General features: G+C 39.3%; 1 protein-coding gene across 3 annotated transcripts in view; it reads right to left on the reverse strand.

Moving 5' to 3' along the window:
• The window catches only part of Ptprg (protein tyrosine phosphatase receptor type G), a 766,544-nt gene that overhangs the window by 35,207 nt on the left and 716,547 nt on the right, over positions 1-14,790 (reverse strand). For all 3 annotated transcript variants that reach the window (XM_008827507.3, XM_008827508.3, XM_029560833.1), the window contains 2 exons: positions 11,077-11,168; positions 3,041-3,137 (listed from right to left, as the gene is read on the reverse strand). In XM_008827507.3, coding sequence (XP_008825729.1) covers positions 3,041-3,137; positions 11,077-11,168 — 189 coding nt within the window. The remainder of the gene's footprint in view (positions 1-3,040; positions 3,138-11,076; positions 11,169-14,790) is intronic.

Below are 14,790 nucleotides of genomic sequence, written 5' to 3' on the forward strand. Positions count from 1 at the left end.
TACTTGTAGGGCATTCCATTGCTACGTAAGGAGGGATTATCAGCTGCCTCCAGAGAGCCTAAGGTCTGAAAGAGCCAGTGTGTGCCCACTCTCATGTTTCTGGCTTGTCCAGGCTCTGATTTTACTGGTTTCTGTGACAATTCTGTGGTGTCCTTTGCTATGGAATGGCATGAATAAGGGGAACAGATGACAGTGACAGGTGATATGACAGAACTTGAGTAGCTACGAGAACTTCGAAACCCAGCCCTGACTTCTGAAGCAGAGCTGATACTTTCCAGCAAAATGCCAAGACACTGTGTGAATCATACGAATGCTGCATTGTCTGTCTGCCTCTTTTTTTGCTTCCAACTTTAAACCTGGCTGCACTGGAGAGAATGATGCGTGTGGATGCATGTAAGGTACATACAGCTCTTTGCCTGATCCACATGGAAGAAAGTACGTATGTGGACAAGTGCTCACAAAGCACGGTGAGCCTTCATGGGGTTAGCCAACAAATACTGCTTAAGTCAGTCCGTTCAAAGGTGGAGGAAAGTCTTCCTTCTTGTCTTTTCATCTCCTCTTTGCTCATTCACATAAATGAAACCATTAGTCCTACTCAGAAACAACTTGAGTTCTTTCAGAAATCAGGGCAAATTAAACTATCCACACATATGATCCCATATATAGAAGTCCCAAAGCATGAACGAGAACTATTAGAATGAACAGGTCCAACAACGTTGCAGGAAATAGGATTAATACATAAAAATGGTTTTACTTCTTTATACTGAAAATGAACCATCTAAAGGTAAAATTAAGGGAGTAATTTCATTTACACTAAAGTATTAAAAAGAAAAAGGAATACGTTTCCTGAAAGCAGCAAATGCTTATACAATGCAAGTATAAAGTACCATTGAAAGAAATAAAAGAACTGAGAGGAAAGATATTCATCTTCATGGTCCAAAAGATAATACTGTTAAACAGGCAGTTATTCCAAAATTAATCTCACGTCCAGTACAATTTCTGTCAAAATCCTACCCCCATATTCTATAGTAGAAGAGACTGGTTGGTGCTAAAATTCATATGAAAATACAAGTAGCTAAACAGTCTTGAAGGGGAGACTCTCAATTTCCAATTTCAAACTTCATCACATGGCTGTCAATAATCACAACTGTGTAGTACTGGCAGTAACACTGACAAAGACATCAGCAGACTAGAATTCAGGGCCCAGAGACAACTCGTTATGTTACAGTAAGATGGCTGTCAATAAGAGTGCCAAGCCAGTTCAGTGGGGGGAAACCTTCAAGCGATATCCACATGCCAAAGACTAAAGATGAACTCCTGCCTTGGACCACATATAAAAACAGCTCAAAATGGATCAAGGACATAATTATAAGAGCTAAACCCATAAAACTAGTAAGATAAAAACACAGGAATAGATCTTGGTCTGATCTCCCATTAAGCAACACTTTGTTAGAGATGATACCAAAACACAAAGACAACAACAAAAAATAGGTCTGGTTGGACATTGTTCGAATTGTGAAGATTTGTGCTTTAGAGGGCACCATCAAGAAAGTGAAAAGACAGTGCAAAAAAAAAAAAAAGTGAGAGAAAGTAAACTATATATTGGATAGGGGATCCCACAATACACAAAGCTCAGTCATGAAAAGATAAAGTTCAGCTGAAAAATGAAGCAGAGGGGATAAAAGACTAGAACAGACTTTTCTTAAAGACAATATGGAGACAGTCAGTGAGCACATAGCAGTGCTGGTCCTTCATCATCACTTAGGTAATCATCAGGGAGATGTGTACCAGTGGGGTACCACTTCACACCCATCACTAGGACTCCTACCAAAAACCCACAAAGCAGGATATGTCTTGTGTCAAGTGTCTTGAGGCTATGGAGACACTGGGCCTCTCATGCATGGTCTGTGGCAATGTAGATTGGTACAGCCACCTTGGAAAAAGTTTGGCAGTTCCTCTAACTGCTGAACACAGGCTCATCCATAACCCAGCAACTTTACCCCTAAGAAAATACCCAAGAAAGCCAAAAACATTTGTCTACATAAAACGTGGTACATGAACGCTCCAGCAGTATTATTCAATAATATCCCCAAACTGGATAAAACCCAAACATCTATCAAATGATGACTAAATAACCAAAATACCATATACCCATATGAGGAGTATTATTTAACTATAAAAGGGAATGGAATACAGGTGCAGCACGGATGAGCTCTGAAAACATGCCAAGTCAGAGAAGCCAGACCCAAAGGTCACACAAATGATTCCATTTGCAGGAAACGTACAGCTTATGCAAATCCTCAAAGGCAGAAAGGAAGGGAGTACTTTTGACGGAGTGGGAAGAGGGAGGGATGCCAGGTAACAGCCACGGAGCTTCTGGCTAGTTTGCTAGAAATATTTGAAAATTAGATTTCAATTATGATTGTACATTTCTGAATGATATACTTTAAATGGCATGCAAATTATAACTCATTAACGTTTTATTCAAAAAATCTTGACAGTAGTCTTCAACTTTTAAGTGCTCCAATTTAAATTCATTCTATATAATATTCTGTCTAATGTTGGCCTTATCATGGTACATGCTAAACATAAACATTGGTGTCTCTATCGTTCATATCAAAGTGTACACACATTGAGTTACATAGCTTAAAACAGATTTTGAAATTGGGCTTATTTGATTCAGTTCTCCTAATTTGTGTTTACATTACAAAGACTTGCCTCTCACTGTTAAAAACAATGTCAAGATAGCGAAGTGACATTCGTACCTTGGCTCCCAAAATGTGATAGGACATCATGAAAATAGTGAAGCCTGGAAGAGTTTCCTCCAGTCACTTTATTAAGCCCTGAGATCTGAAAGCCCATTAACAGACTACATGGATGGAAAATGTCCTCATTTCTGTATATACCTTGGAAGATGGGCCCATAAGAGATTAGACTGCAAATGTCAGCCTTTTTTGGCCCTCTGGTACTGTTTGGCCTTTAACTTGTTCACAGCATGAAAATGTAATTTCCTTGCATTTGAAGATATTTTATTACTCACATGCTAAAATGTTGATGTATCTGTTTTTGTGCTTGTTATCTGGATGATTGGAATGTTCTGCAGTGATGTTCATATCAGCTGTACAGCGCTGGACTTCCTAGTGAAGAAAACAAACAAGGTTTTGACACACTAGAACAAGGAAAAGAAACTGTCATCACATACCGTACAACATTTTCATCAACATGGGCTACACATATGATAGTGGTCCTCTAAGATCACACTGTAGGTGCAATTCCCATTGCTTAGCAACAGCAAAGCTATGGAACACCTTACCACACACACTAACTTAGCTGTTTGTGAAGATGTTGAAATAAGTGGACATAAAGTGTAGCACATTTTGCACAGGGTAGAATTTAATATCATTTTTGAGTGTGTTCCTTCTACTCATTAATAATACTGGGAAACAGTATGCTTTCTAGTGGCAACAGCCTTATATATTCATGTTTACTGTGTATCTTGATTGCATCAAGAGGCCATGTTAGGTGACTGGCCTAGACCTTCTAGGTTTGTGTAAGTATACTCTATGGTGTTTGTATAATGATGAAACCACCTAACGAGGTCCCAAAACTTGACCTCTTCTTAGGTGATCTGACTCTGTGTTTCCTCTATATGTGTGCAAACATTCATAGTATAGATACAGGTATATTAAAACCAAAGTACCTGCTCAGTCCCTGGCATTGAACTTGCCATTCTTTCTAAACTCAAAGTCAGGAACATTTATTAATATAATCATAACAAGCATATGAAGGCTAAAATGAAGACACAGGGATTCATTCTTTACTAATCCATGATTCATCTACTTTATTCCAGATTTTTGAGCTGGTACTGGGATATAAAAGAGTATCTTTTCTTGAGGTGTTGGAATACAAAATAATATCTCTTTTTAAATACATCAGTCTATAAGAAAAAAAATACTTTTAGCCAAATGTGATCAACAGAGAAGAGGACTGAGAAAATCACAGGAGCGAAAATAGAGGAACTTAGGGAAGCTTAAAATAGAACATGGCAATTCAGGATGAGTCTTACAGGATGAACAGGAATTTCCAAGGACAATCTGTACCAGGGTTTGTGATGTGCTTATGTGCCTTGTGGCCTATTTTCTTAATCATAGTCCTACACATAGACTAAAAAGACTCAGTTCGAAATGACAGTGATATTTGGCCTGGCTAATTATCTTGACTAGCACAGATATATTTGGCCCTGATAAAATTATTTGTGAATTCTATTTCTACTTTTACTAAACTGAGCTTTCTTTAGGGGAACACAGCGGTAGAAGCAGCTCTATTCTCCCACCTTGACCCTGGATATAAACATCATCCATTAACCCAATACAAGGGTGTTGAAAAGCCAAACTTTTCTACACTAAGTGTTTCAAACCCAAGGAAACAATACTGGAGCTAACTAATAAAGGGAGTCATTAGCAGTACGCAGCTGCTTCGAAGAGTGGGAGCAGAGTAACACAAAATCATCAGGAAGATGTTTGCTATGTAACAGACACACTGGAGGACAGGAGTCCACAGACTCCTATAACAGAGTTGCATCCCATTTATGGATATTTCCCACAGCATTTAGGTTAAGGATAATGAATACAGGAACCGATTGTCTTGTACATCCACAAACTACTTCCAGTGTAGTCCCTTCCTCTCTGCAAGGATAACTCTCTAGTAAAATAATGTAAGGTATAAAAAATGAAGGGCTATGATCTCTTAAAAGGAACCATATTCACTGACTCCCCAGTACTTGGAAGCTGTGTATTCAATTTTTCATAATTGTAGGTGTTCCCAGCTACCCCTGGAGAAAAAGTCCTACCTACAGGCGTCAATTTAGTCCAACTCTCTGGGGAAAAGTGTGTTTGCCCGTTCCCCACCCTTACTACTACTGTCATAAGTTCTGTTATTTTCTGTTGTACGCTAAACTACTTCATAACCCTTAGTTTTGCAAACAGAAGTTTAAAAGGCCTTGAGGCTGCCTTTGGCTCTTTTCTCTAAAATGATAAAAAGTGTGGGCACAAAATAACAAGCCTGATATCTTAACATCAACAAGAACATAAGCAATGACAACAATACTTGGAATATTGGCACCTGCCTTTTGGAATTGCCTCAAAAGCCTGGGGCACGCTTGTTTAAGGCAAAAAACTTTTGAACATGATCTGTGTTCGGTAGGTCAGCACCTTCCATAGGTTGCTGGTTTTTTGACAGCCATACCTTTGGCATATACCCCATTAGGATTGAGACGTTCAGGTACTGAGAGATTTTGGCCTTGAGTTCTTTAAGATTCATTTTGGCTACTGATTCCACTGCCCCCACCCCCACTCTTGTCATGTGGCTCTGACTACCCTAGGCATGGACTGAGGTTGGGCTTTGGCCACAATGTAATGGACCAGAACAGCTTGTGAGCAGCTGTCTACACTCTATAAAGCAGTCATTCAATATGACCAATCAAACCCTTTGGTTATCTGAAACCCTTGGTCTGATGCGTTACCTCTATTTCACTTTTCTAATTATGTGAATGACAGAAAACAAAGACTAGTCATAAATAATGCTAAATCTGATTTTATTAGAACTCATGGGGTTTGCCTTTGGCCTTCTGACTCTGTCTCACGGATAATAATGTCATCTGTAATTCCTGTAGTACTTCTTGACTCATTCAGATGCTGATAATACCATTTGATCCAGGAGTGGCTTTTCTCCATCAGAACTGGCATTTCAAAGTTAATGTGATTTTAATAGGTGTTAAAAACCCTTTAAAGTGACCACCAAAGGTGTATGTATAGGACAGTTATCTATTCAACATTTTGATGGTAATTTGAGTGCATTTTGTAGTCGCTATAACAAAGCTAGAACAGTCAAGAGAGATAACAGAATATTAGCAGATTCACAGTCACAGGAAAGTGCCAAAAGAAAGCCGGAGGTTTAAAGGAAGAAAGGGATAGTAAAAAAGAGAACACATGAAACACTCTCACTTGATATCACCAGAATTCTTGGGAGATGATGTAGCCTCAATCACCTCTTGTCTGGAGGTGTTGAGAGAACGAGGGAAGACCTGCTGTCCTACCCTCTGTGGCTCCAGTCAAACACATAACATCTACAAATCTCTCAGATTATTGGACAAAGAATCCTGGATAAAAATGTTTTGGACCTGGTGTGTTATAGAGACTACTTTACAGACACCTACCCGATCTCGGTCATGACTACTGACTGCTGTGCTGCTCCAATGTCCAGCAAGGAGCTGGCCCTCAGCAGACCTCACGCTGCATCTTCCCACACTTACACTCAGGCCATCAAAGCTGACTTTGGGATCCCAGTCCTCCTAACTCTAGAGAGACTCCAGATTCCTTTGGCAACTTTTCAGGGTCCTATTGCATCTTCTATCAGCTCCTTTCCTGCTCTCAGCTTAAACCCATGCCCTGTGGAAAGTGTTATTTTCCTCTTCTGTGCCATACTGCTCTTTACTTACTAAGAATTCCTTCTTTTCTCTCCCTATCTAAACCCATGTCTCTACTCCCAGTGACTGCCTTTCTCCTCCAGAAAACCAACCCGTCTTTGGAAAGTACAACACTGCATCTATCATCCTGTAGCTGATCTGTAACATTACTTTTCAGGTACAGATTTATGAAATTTAGCTAGCTTGTTCTCTCCAACTGTTTATAAAAGGCTCTACTTAAACATTTCTTCAACAAATTCAAGACCAAACTGGTATTACGTCAGAGGCTCAGAAATGCAACAGAGTCAGTTTCTATCACCTTACAGGCAGCGGTTTGTGCAGTACCACATCTCCCTCCAGGGACTTCCTGTTACACATCATGAGTAGTCCCTAAAGTCTTCACTCATTACACAAAACAACTGGGGCCACTGGTCCCTCAGTGCAGGGGCTCAGGTGGACGGAGCTCTATGCTCTTGATTTACGATGAACAACCTGCCCACATTTAGCTCAGCAGTTAATTGTAGTAGAGGTTATCTCCCAAAGGACTGTGCCAAGGGCCACAGGCCTCTGACCACAGCCCTGTGCCCAGCCCTTACACTTCTGATTCTTCCAAACTCATGTATTGGTTTTCTGACCATTTGGAATCCCTTTTCTTGGAAGAGTGTGCCAGCACTGTACTTGAGGAAGTATTCTTCGTTATGATGGTGGAGACAAGGAAAGAGGTTGTAATCTTTAGAAAAGCAAAACTCTCATTGTCCAGAAAGACCAGTGAGCTAGTCAGTTCAGGTAGCCACGAGAATGGAATCAGCAAACACTATCCTAAGACAAGGATTGATAGGCTGTCCAGTGATTGCGAAATCTTTTAGAGGTATGATGGCGTCAGCTTTTCAGTCTCCAAAGTTTATCTGACAAAGACCAAATGCAGACCCTCAGCATCATTTCTAGACAAAGTTCAAAATCACTCAAGTGAGCTGTTCTCATGCTCCCCTAAGTAGCATACACCTGAAAATATGACACTCATTTCTTTTTAAACTTTCAAGGTTTTAAAATCAGATGGGACAGGGATAACATTCACTGAAACACCCAGTCAAAATTTGGAGGGCCTCTTTCTGCACAACTTCAGAATCTGAGTGTTACAGCACTAATTTTCTTTTACCCTGTTTCTCCTTAAGTTCACTTTGGTCTACTCCCAGCACTACTGGATGAATCAATCGAGGATTCTAATTCATCGTTACACCTTATAGTCAGAGAGAGAATGACAGGTACTCAACTCAGTAGTTTTCCCTCTTCTTAGTGGCTAATTATTGACTCACATAGTTATCTCTCTGTACTCTTTAGGATCAGTAATTTGAGTACTCTAGGTAAGCTTGTATTCAGCTATGAATAAGATTTCTTTAAGCTACATGTTTTCTAAAAATGTTGTACCACAGAAAGAGCATGTAATAGTCACCTAAAATTTGCAGTAGAGGACCCTTGCCCTCAACGCCACCTTTTTTTTTTTTTTTTTCCTGCCAAGGCACAGATGTACTTCTCTTGACTTCAGTTCATTGTAAGGACACTACTTTAATGAGACTCTGGAAGACATCAGGGTTAACTGTGGGGGTTGGAGTCAGACAGCGCTGGTTGCAGCCTCTGCTGCTGCCATTTCAAAACTTGGCCATACAGTGCCTCAGTTTTCTTACAAAGTTTCCTCATCTGTACAGTGAAGCCAGTGAGAAATAGATCTAATAAATAGCGACTGTGAGAGTAAACCTGCCCCTCATTCCATACAAGCATATGTGGAAACCTGAGGTTGAGATTACTGCTCTCTACTGTGGTAAAGGGTTTATGTTAATTACTCAGTGCCAAATAAAATCTCTTTCTGCTCTTCCTTTTATGGCCTGCTGTATCTCTGCTTAAAAATAGCCTTATTTTCCAATGATTAAAAAAAAAAAGATAGGTGTACATATGCCACGGAAAGAAGAGGGTTGAAAAATGACTTTTACAAAATGAAAACTAGACAAATCTAACTTCTGCCAATATATAAGATTCAAAAACTTAGTGGTTTTCTGAATTACTTCATTAAAAATTAATTCAGTTTGTATTTAGGAAGGCAAGCTTTCTTCCAAGAGAGGATGATATCAATTCCATTAGAAATCTTGTAAATATGTATGCTGACAAAGGGGGAGAGACCATCTTTGTTGTTATAATTTCTCAGTGGCTTTCCATGTGATTCATTAAAAATACTTTTAACTTTTAAAAAAATGAATTTTCCATATGAAACTGTGTATTTTAATAATGAAATGGAGATCTTTTTTAAAGGTTAAAACCTTATTTAATTTTATGTCTTATAGGGTTTATACTGAGTACAATATTGTATAACTGTAATAATTCAACTGTAAACCTAAAAATTTACAGCCAATTTTGAAAGAGATGCATCTTAGCTCAGGAAATTGTTATTGAATATGTCAATGCTGTTGTAATGAAATGCTTCTTCTAAGTATGTGGTTATTAAATAAATAATTTTTTTAAAGTAAATAAAATAGCCTTATTTTCCTATTACCTTGTGATCAGGTTCCTCTTTTAGCAAGGTTACCAAAAAGGAATAATGGTTTTGCTTAAAAATATTTCAATTTTTTTCTCAAAATTTCAAAGTTGAAAATACACTGGTGAGTTTTCGAGCTGTCTTATTCTCTTTATGCTGCTGTTTGATATACACTTCTTCCAAGTTTGAATAACTTCGGTTCTTACTTTTCCCCAGAAGGAGTCAGAAAACAGCACGGGAAGTGCCATGTCCCTTCTGCTCAGCCTGCCTATTCTAGTCCCATGACTACCAACTCATGATTTGGATGCTGTCAAGGTCAGCAGAGGCAATTCAGCTGCTAGCCACAGCATTACTATTTTTAGGCTAGACACAGGGCACAAATAAATGCCCAGGATTTGTTCATGGGCATGATTTTGATGCAACAAAAGCCCATTTTAAGTCAGATCAAGTATACAGAGGTGTAGCTGATTATTTTGAATAATTAAATGGTGTCAAAACCAGCTGTGATGACTAGCACTGGGGTCTCAAATCATAAATAATTGAGAAACTGACGTTGCATTTGATCATCCTGATCAAATTCTCTTCTCTAGAGAATAAATGTTTGTCCTGAATGCCATCAACATTGTTAACTGCCGCAGTATTCTTGCGCAGTCATCCAGCCAGCAGTCAATTGAACTAAATCACTTTAACACCACACACATTTGCTGTCCTCATGAATACAGAATGTTTGACTTAAGCCATGTTCCTTGTCATTGAATAGGCACCTTTTGGGGTCGGCATATAATAGCAGCATTAGATACTTCAAAGTCAAGTTTTCGTTCATTCCACACAATGTGTCCTTTCTACCACTTTTTGCTTTCATTCTGCTCAACAGAAACCCAAACCAAACCCAAACCAAACCAAAACACCACAAAACCAACACAAAAATCTAAGAGAAAGACTTAATTTAAAATGAGTTGTCAATATAATCGCCTTTCTGATGGCCTTGGGGGATTCCAAATTTGCATAGAGACAAGGATTCTGGTCCTATTTTTCTCATTGTTCGTGCAAGATAATTGCACCTCCTGGCTGCACGGCTCCTCCAGGACCCCCAAGTGCTCACCTCCCATTACTTCATTTGAGCCCCATAACCAATTGTGTGAGAAGAGGTAGGAAGGAGAGAATCATCACCATCATTTCCATTATAAAGTAGAAATTCAAAAGAGAAAGGGACCCAGTTACCCACAAAGCTAGAAGACAGCTGAGCTGCCATGAAAACTTGGCCCCCTTGGCACAACTCTTGCTGCCAGAGATGTGCCTTAGTTAGGCGCCTCAGTGAAGAAAAGGGCAGTCTGTTTAATAGCTCCTCATTGACGCCCTGTCATTGCTGAACTGGCACAGAACCCAGAGCTGGCAGAGCGGTGCGTGCCACTCTCTCTACCTTGTTCTCTACACACCAGCTCTTAAAATCGGAAGGCTGTGTTAACCCATGTCTTCTCTCCAAGGCTTAATAATCCTGAAAACAACAATCGATTAATACTTAACCTAGCACTTCATAGATGTTTATTTTTTTATAACAACTTTAGAATGTGGGGGACATCAGCATCATTTTCAAGACTGAGGAAACTGGTGATCAGAGATGAGGCGATGGCCAAGTGCTGACAGAACCAGCACCCAAAGGCTTACCAGGCTCGCTACTGGCACAACCAGCAGCCACTTCCTCAGACGCCAAGCCTCCTGTTTCCACTATGCCATGTGCATCCCAGAAGTGCCATGGAGTCAGGAGCTCTGATTTTGACTGCTGCACCCAGTTAGAATTAAGACCAAGAAAGAACCAGAGAAACAATCTCCACTCGCTGTTTCCCTTTGAACCTTGCTCTGGTCTTTCACTGACATGCATATGCAAGACAAGTGGAACCAACTCCCTTCTCCCCAATTTATTGGGAAAAGAATGTTTATATAAAAAAATCACCAATTGAGAAGAGAGAAAAATATTCAACTGGCAGAATTATCATTCTGTTATGCTTAGAATAAATTCAGTTCAAGCTTACAAAAATCCTTCTGAAATAAAAATAGTTTCTGAAAATTAAATTCCAATTTTGAAACATACCTCAAAATCCTCAGAGAACCCATGCTGGCTATTAGAATAGAGCTCACCGATGTGTTTAACAAACTGTTTGACAGGGATGGCTTCCATGTCATCTGGGGGAATAAAATGATATTCAAAGTCACACAGAATACTTCCATAAAACAAATGACACTGAAAGAACAAGTCATACTTAAGACAAATATTTGCCAAGAATAATATAATTTGTATCATCTGAGATAGATGTCCTGAATAAAGGTCTCAGGATTTATTTTACATCAAGATCTCATTAGGACTCTGAATTGCCTACAAGCCAGGTTAAATAAGGTATTTAAAAAAGCACACAGATATATGCCTCTCTTTTCTTTTGATTTTATATAGTTACATAGCCACACCATACTCTTAACCAGGAGTCTGATTTTACCATAGGTACCCATTGGCCAAGAAATTTTGCCAAAACCTAGGTTTTGGTTTTTGTCTCTGCTTTTTTAATTTCATTGCTATTCAGTAGGTTGAGCTCCAGTGTGGAGCAATGAAGTTCTGTTTCCAATTGCTGAGGGACCCTTTGTACACGGATAGATGCCCTTGTACCAGCTGGCTCTGGATACAATGCCATCTAGCTTTAAATGTTCAGAATTTTAGTTTAAGACAGCTGTGTCTTCATGGTGCCAAATAATCAGTTTGACGTTTGACGGAATTAACTGGATGATTTTTTTTTTTTTTTTTTTTTTTTTTTTTTTTTTATGATGTTGACAGACTAGGTAGAGATTCAGGAAGACTCCACATTCCTTGATTTATTGTAGTGTTGTTACTTCAACACTTCAAAAGGACATTTTCAATTCATGAGCCCAGTGCACATTTCAGGCTTATTTACAGAGACAGTCTGATTCTTGACTACTGCTGCTAAACAGCCACGCCCACCTCCTCACTGCAGCGCCTGAACTCCTCCTCCTTCAGCCCTCCCCCGCAAATATTTCCTTTAAAAAATACTCGGCTGAATTTGAGATAAACAACAGACATGACATTTACTTTATTCAGAGTGAAAGATCTTTGGCAAACGCACAAACATCTAAACTGCCACAGATGCTTTTCTTAGCAAAGGGTATGAAGATCTGTATGTGTAAATGAGGTCCTACTTTGGCAAGAATTTTATAGATCCAGGCCTGACAATCTGATTTCTCTTCATCTGGTGACAGTTAACATTGACTATGTCATTCCTTCTCGACTTTCTTTTGAGAGAGCAAAGCTCTAGGGTGGCTTTTTGCATCTATTGACATTTTCAAACTTGAATCATTCTTCAGTGGAAAATAGCAACTCTTGTACTTTGTTTAAGAAAGGTGACTTCTATGTCCATAATCTAAATTGCTCAACATTGAAACATTATTTAAGTTAACTAGGTGGTGCTCTGTATGCACAATTTCTCTCTATGTGAACAATTAAAGTCCTAAGTATTTTAATAGGCAATCTTATAAAAAAAATTGCCAAGTTATTTACAAATATTTCAGGATTGAAGATGTTCATGAATATGCAATCATTTTGTACGCCCAAGAAATCTATAGCTCCCATGATGTAACCAGCATTAACAAACTAAGAAAAGCCAAAATGTTTCCCCAGAATATTTAGCAGAATGCTATTCAAGAAAAGTTTCCAAAATTATCACTTAAAATGTTTAGAAGCAAGCAAATTCGACAGTAATAATCTTGAGGCAATGAAAGGATGTCAAGCGGAGATAAAGTATTAAATGTGTACAAAGCTGGGAATCTAAAAAAAAACGTGAGTAGCCCAATGACAAACTCATCCTTGGATATGAGCCAGAATGAGTGATATTAGGACACAGCCCGCCCCACAGACACTACAGTATGACAGTGATTCTCTGTTTTTTTCCAAATGAAAGACACAAGCCTTTAGAAGGACAGAGTTAGCATAGTTAACAACATAATAAGGAGGCAGAAATATTTTATTCTGTGATCACGGTTTGTAATTTCCAGTTCCCAGTAAATTTATGGTGCCCAATGTAGGACCGGGTACTTTGTTCAAAATGAGAAAACAGTCACATTCGGTATCTTTACCTGTAACATAAAAGTTTCCAAGACTGCAAGATTCTAAGGTAAAAATCACAGCATTCTGAAGGTCACAGCCCACTGCAAATCCTTGAATGAATGCTTTCCAGTTCATAGTTTACCATTCTTTCCTGCAATGTGCTCATCTGTAATATCCAAGCTGGTGTCTCACACACTGAAAAGAATCAAGCCTGCCTGTTGCCTCATGGTTTGATGTAATAAAACTTCAGCAGAGCTCAGCATGATCATCATGGAAATATCTGACTCACTAGTTCTTCCCATTTGCACTTTTATCCAAGGGAATGTGGCCACAACCCCTAGGTTTCCAGGCACCACCAAGAGCATCATGAAACTGCTAGATAGACAGATGCACATAGAGATGCTGCACTGACCACTGTCAAGTACCAGATACACATCACTTGTCCTTCACTCAAGATATGTAGCCGAGAGTCACAAACTGTTTGTATTGTAAGATACATATAACACAACAACGGACTAGAAGTCCTGCAATTCCGTCACACAGTTTTTCTATTCAGTTGCCTCAGTTCAAATAGCACCACAGGTCTCATCTGCTCAGGTTTTATCTGGGAAGACTTGATGTGGAGAGAACATCAATCTATAAGATGTTATTTCTACCTTAAAATCTTGAGTTTCATTACAGATAATAGTGGCACTAACTAGTGACCAGGTGCTTTCAGCACACCTTACAGGTGTCAACATGCTCTCCAAGATAGATGCTACATACGCACTCATCTTACAAGTGAGACAATTTCTGAAAGATGAACTAAAGGATGAATGTGTCAGAAACACTGAACATTGAGCCAAAACAATGTGCTCCAACTTAGGGAACACCTACAGTGCCTGTCCCAGGACGGGACACCACTGTACAGGCACTGATGGAGCACCTAGGATCAGGCAGGCATTAGGGAGATGGTCTCTGTTCAGGAGCAATATTTGTATTGGAACCTAAATCACCATAAGAAAGTAAAGGGAAAACTAGTATGTAATCTACAGGGTAAATACTACTATTGCCATTAAAAAGATAAATTTGATGGCTTAGGTGAGAACAAGTGTCACTGATGTGTTGATGGTGGGAGAATCTAAGACTCTAAGGTGGTTAGAATCTAAGTCAGTCTGTCTTGGGTAACTCCAGGGTTAGTGGCAGACTACTAGGATATAGGAAAACCAGTGTTAAGTCTCATCTCTACTGAATAGTGTCCATAGTGCTGCAAGGTGCTATGCATGCTGCCAGAAGGAAAAAATAATCATCAACCCTACCCAGCAGTGAATCCTATGAGCTACAGTAACAATTGGCCTGGCAGGATATGCCCACCAGTGCAATAGTGGCAGGGCCATTAGGGGAGTAACCAACCACTCTTTAAGTGATTTAAGGTATGCTCATAGGATGGAGCCCATACCTGATACTGATTTCAGGTTTAAGAGGCTAGTTAGGCCACAGGACATAGGAGAGAACTGAGTAGCAGTTTTCTACTAAATAGCTATTGTATTAAACTGACTCCTAATGACTTACTGTTATACCCATAGGTTAATGCATCTCTCAGCTCTCACCAGAGAAATTTCCTTATGGACCAGATGGTGCTTAACACTGAAACCCACAACAGCCAATGTGAAGAGAACAAGAGACTACAGCGTGCTTACCCCTGAATAGGACACCTGT

Source organism: Nannospalax galili, unplaced genomic scaffold (assembly GCF_000622305.1).
Source record: "Nannospalax galili isolate Female #2095 unplaced genomic scaffold, S.galili_v1.0 scaffold91, whole genome shotgun sequence".
Lineage (NCBI taxonomy): Eukaryota > Metazoa > Chordata > Mammalia > Rodentia > Spalacidae > Nannospalax > Nannospalax galili.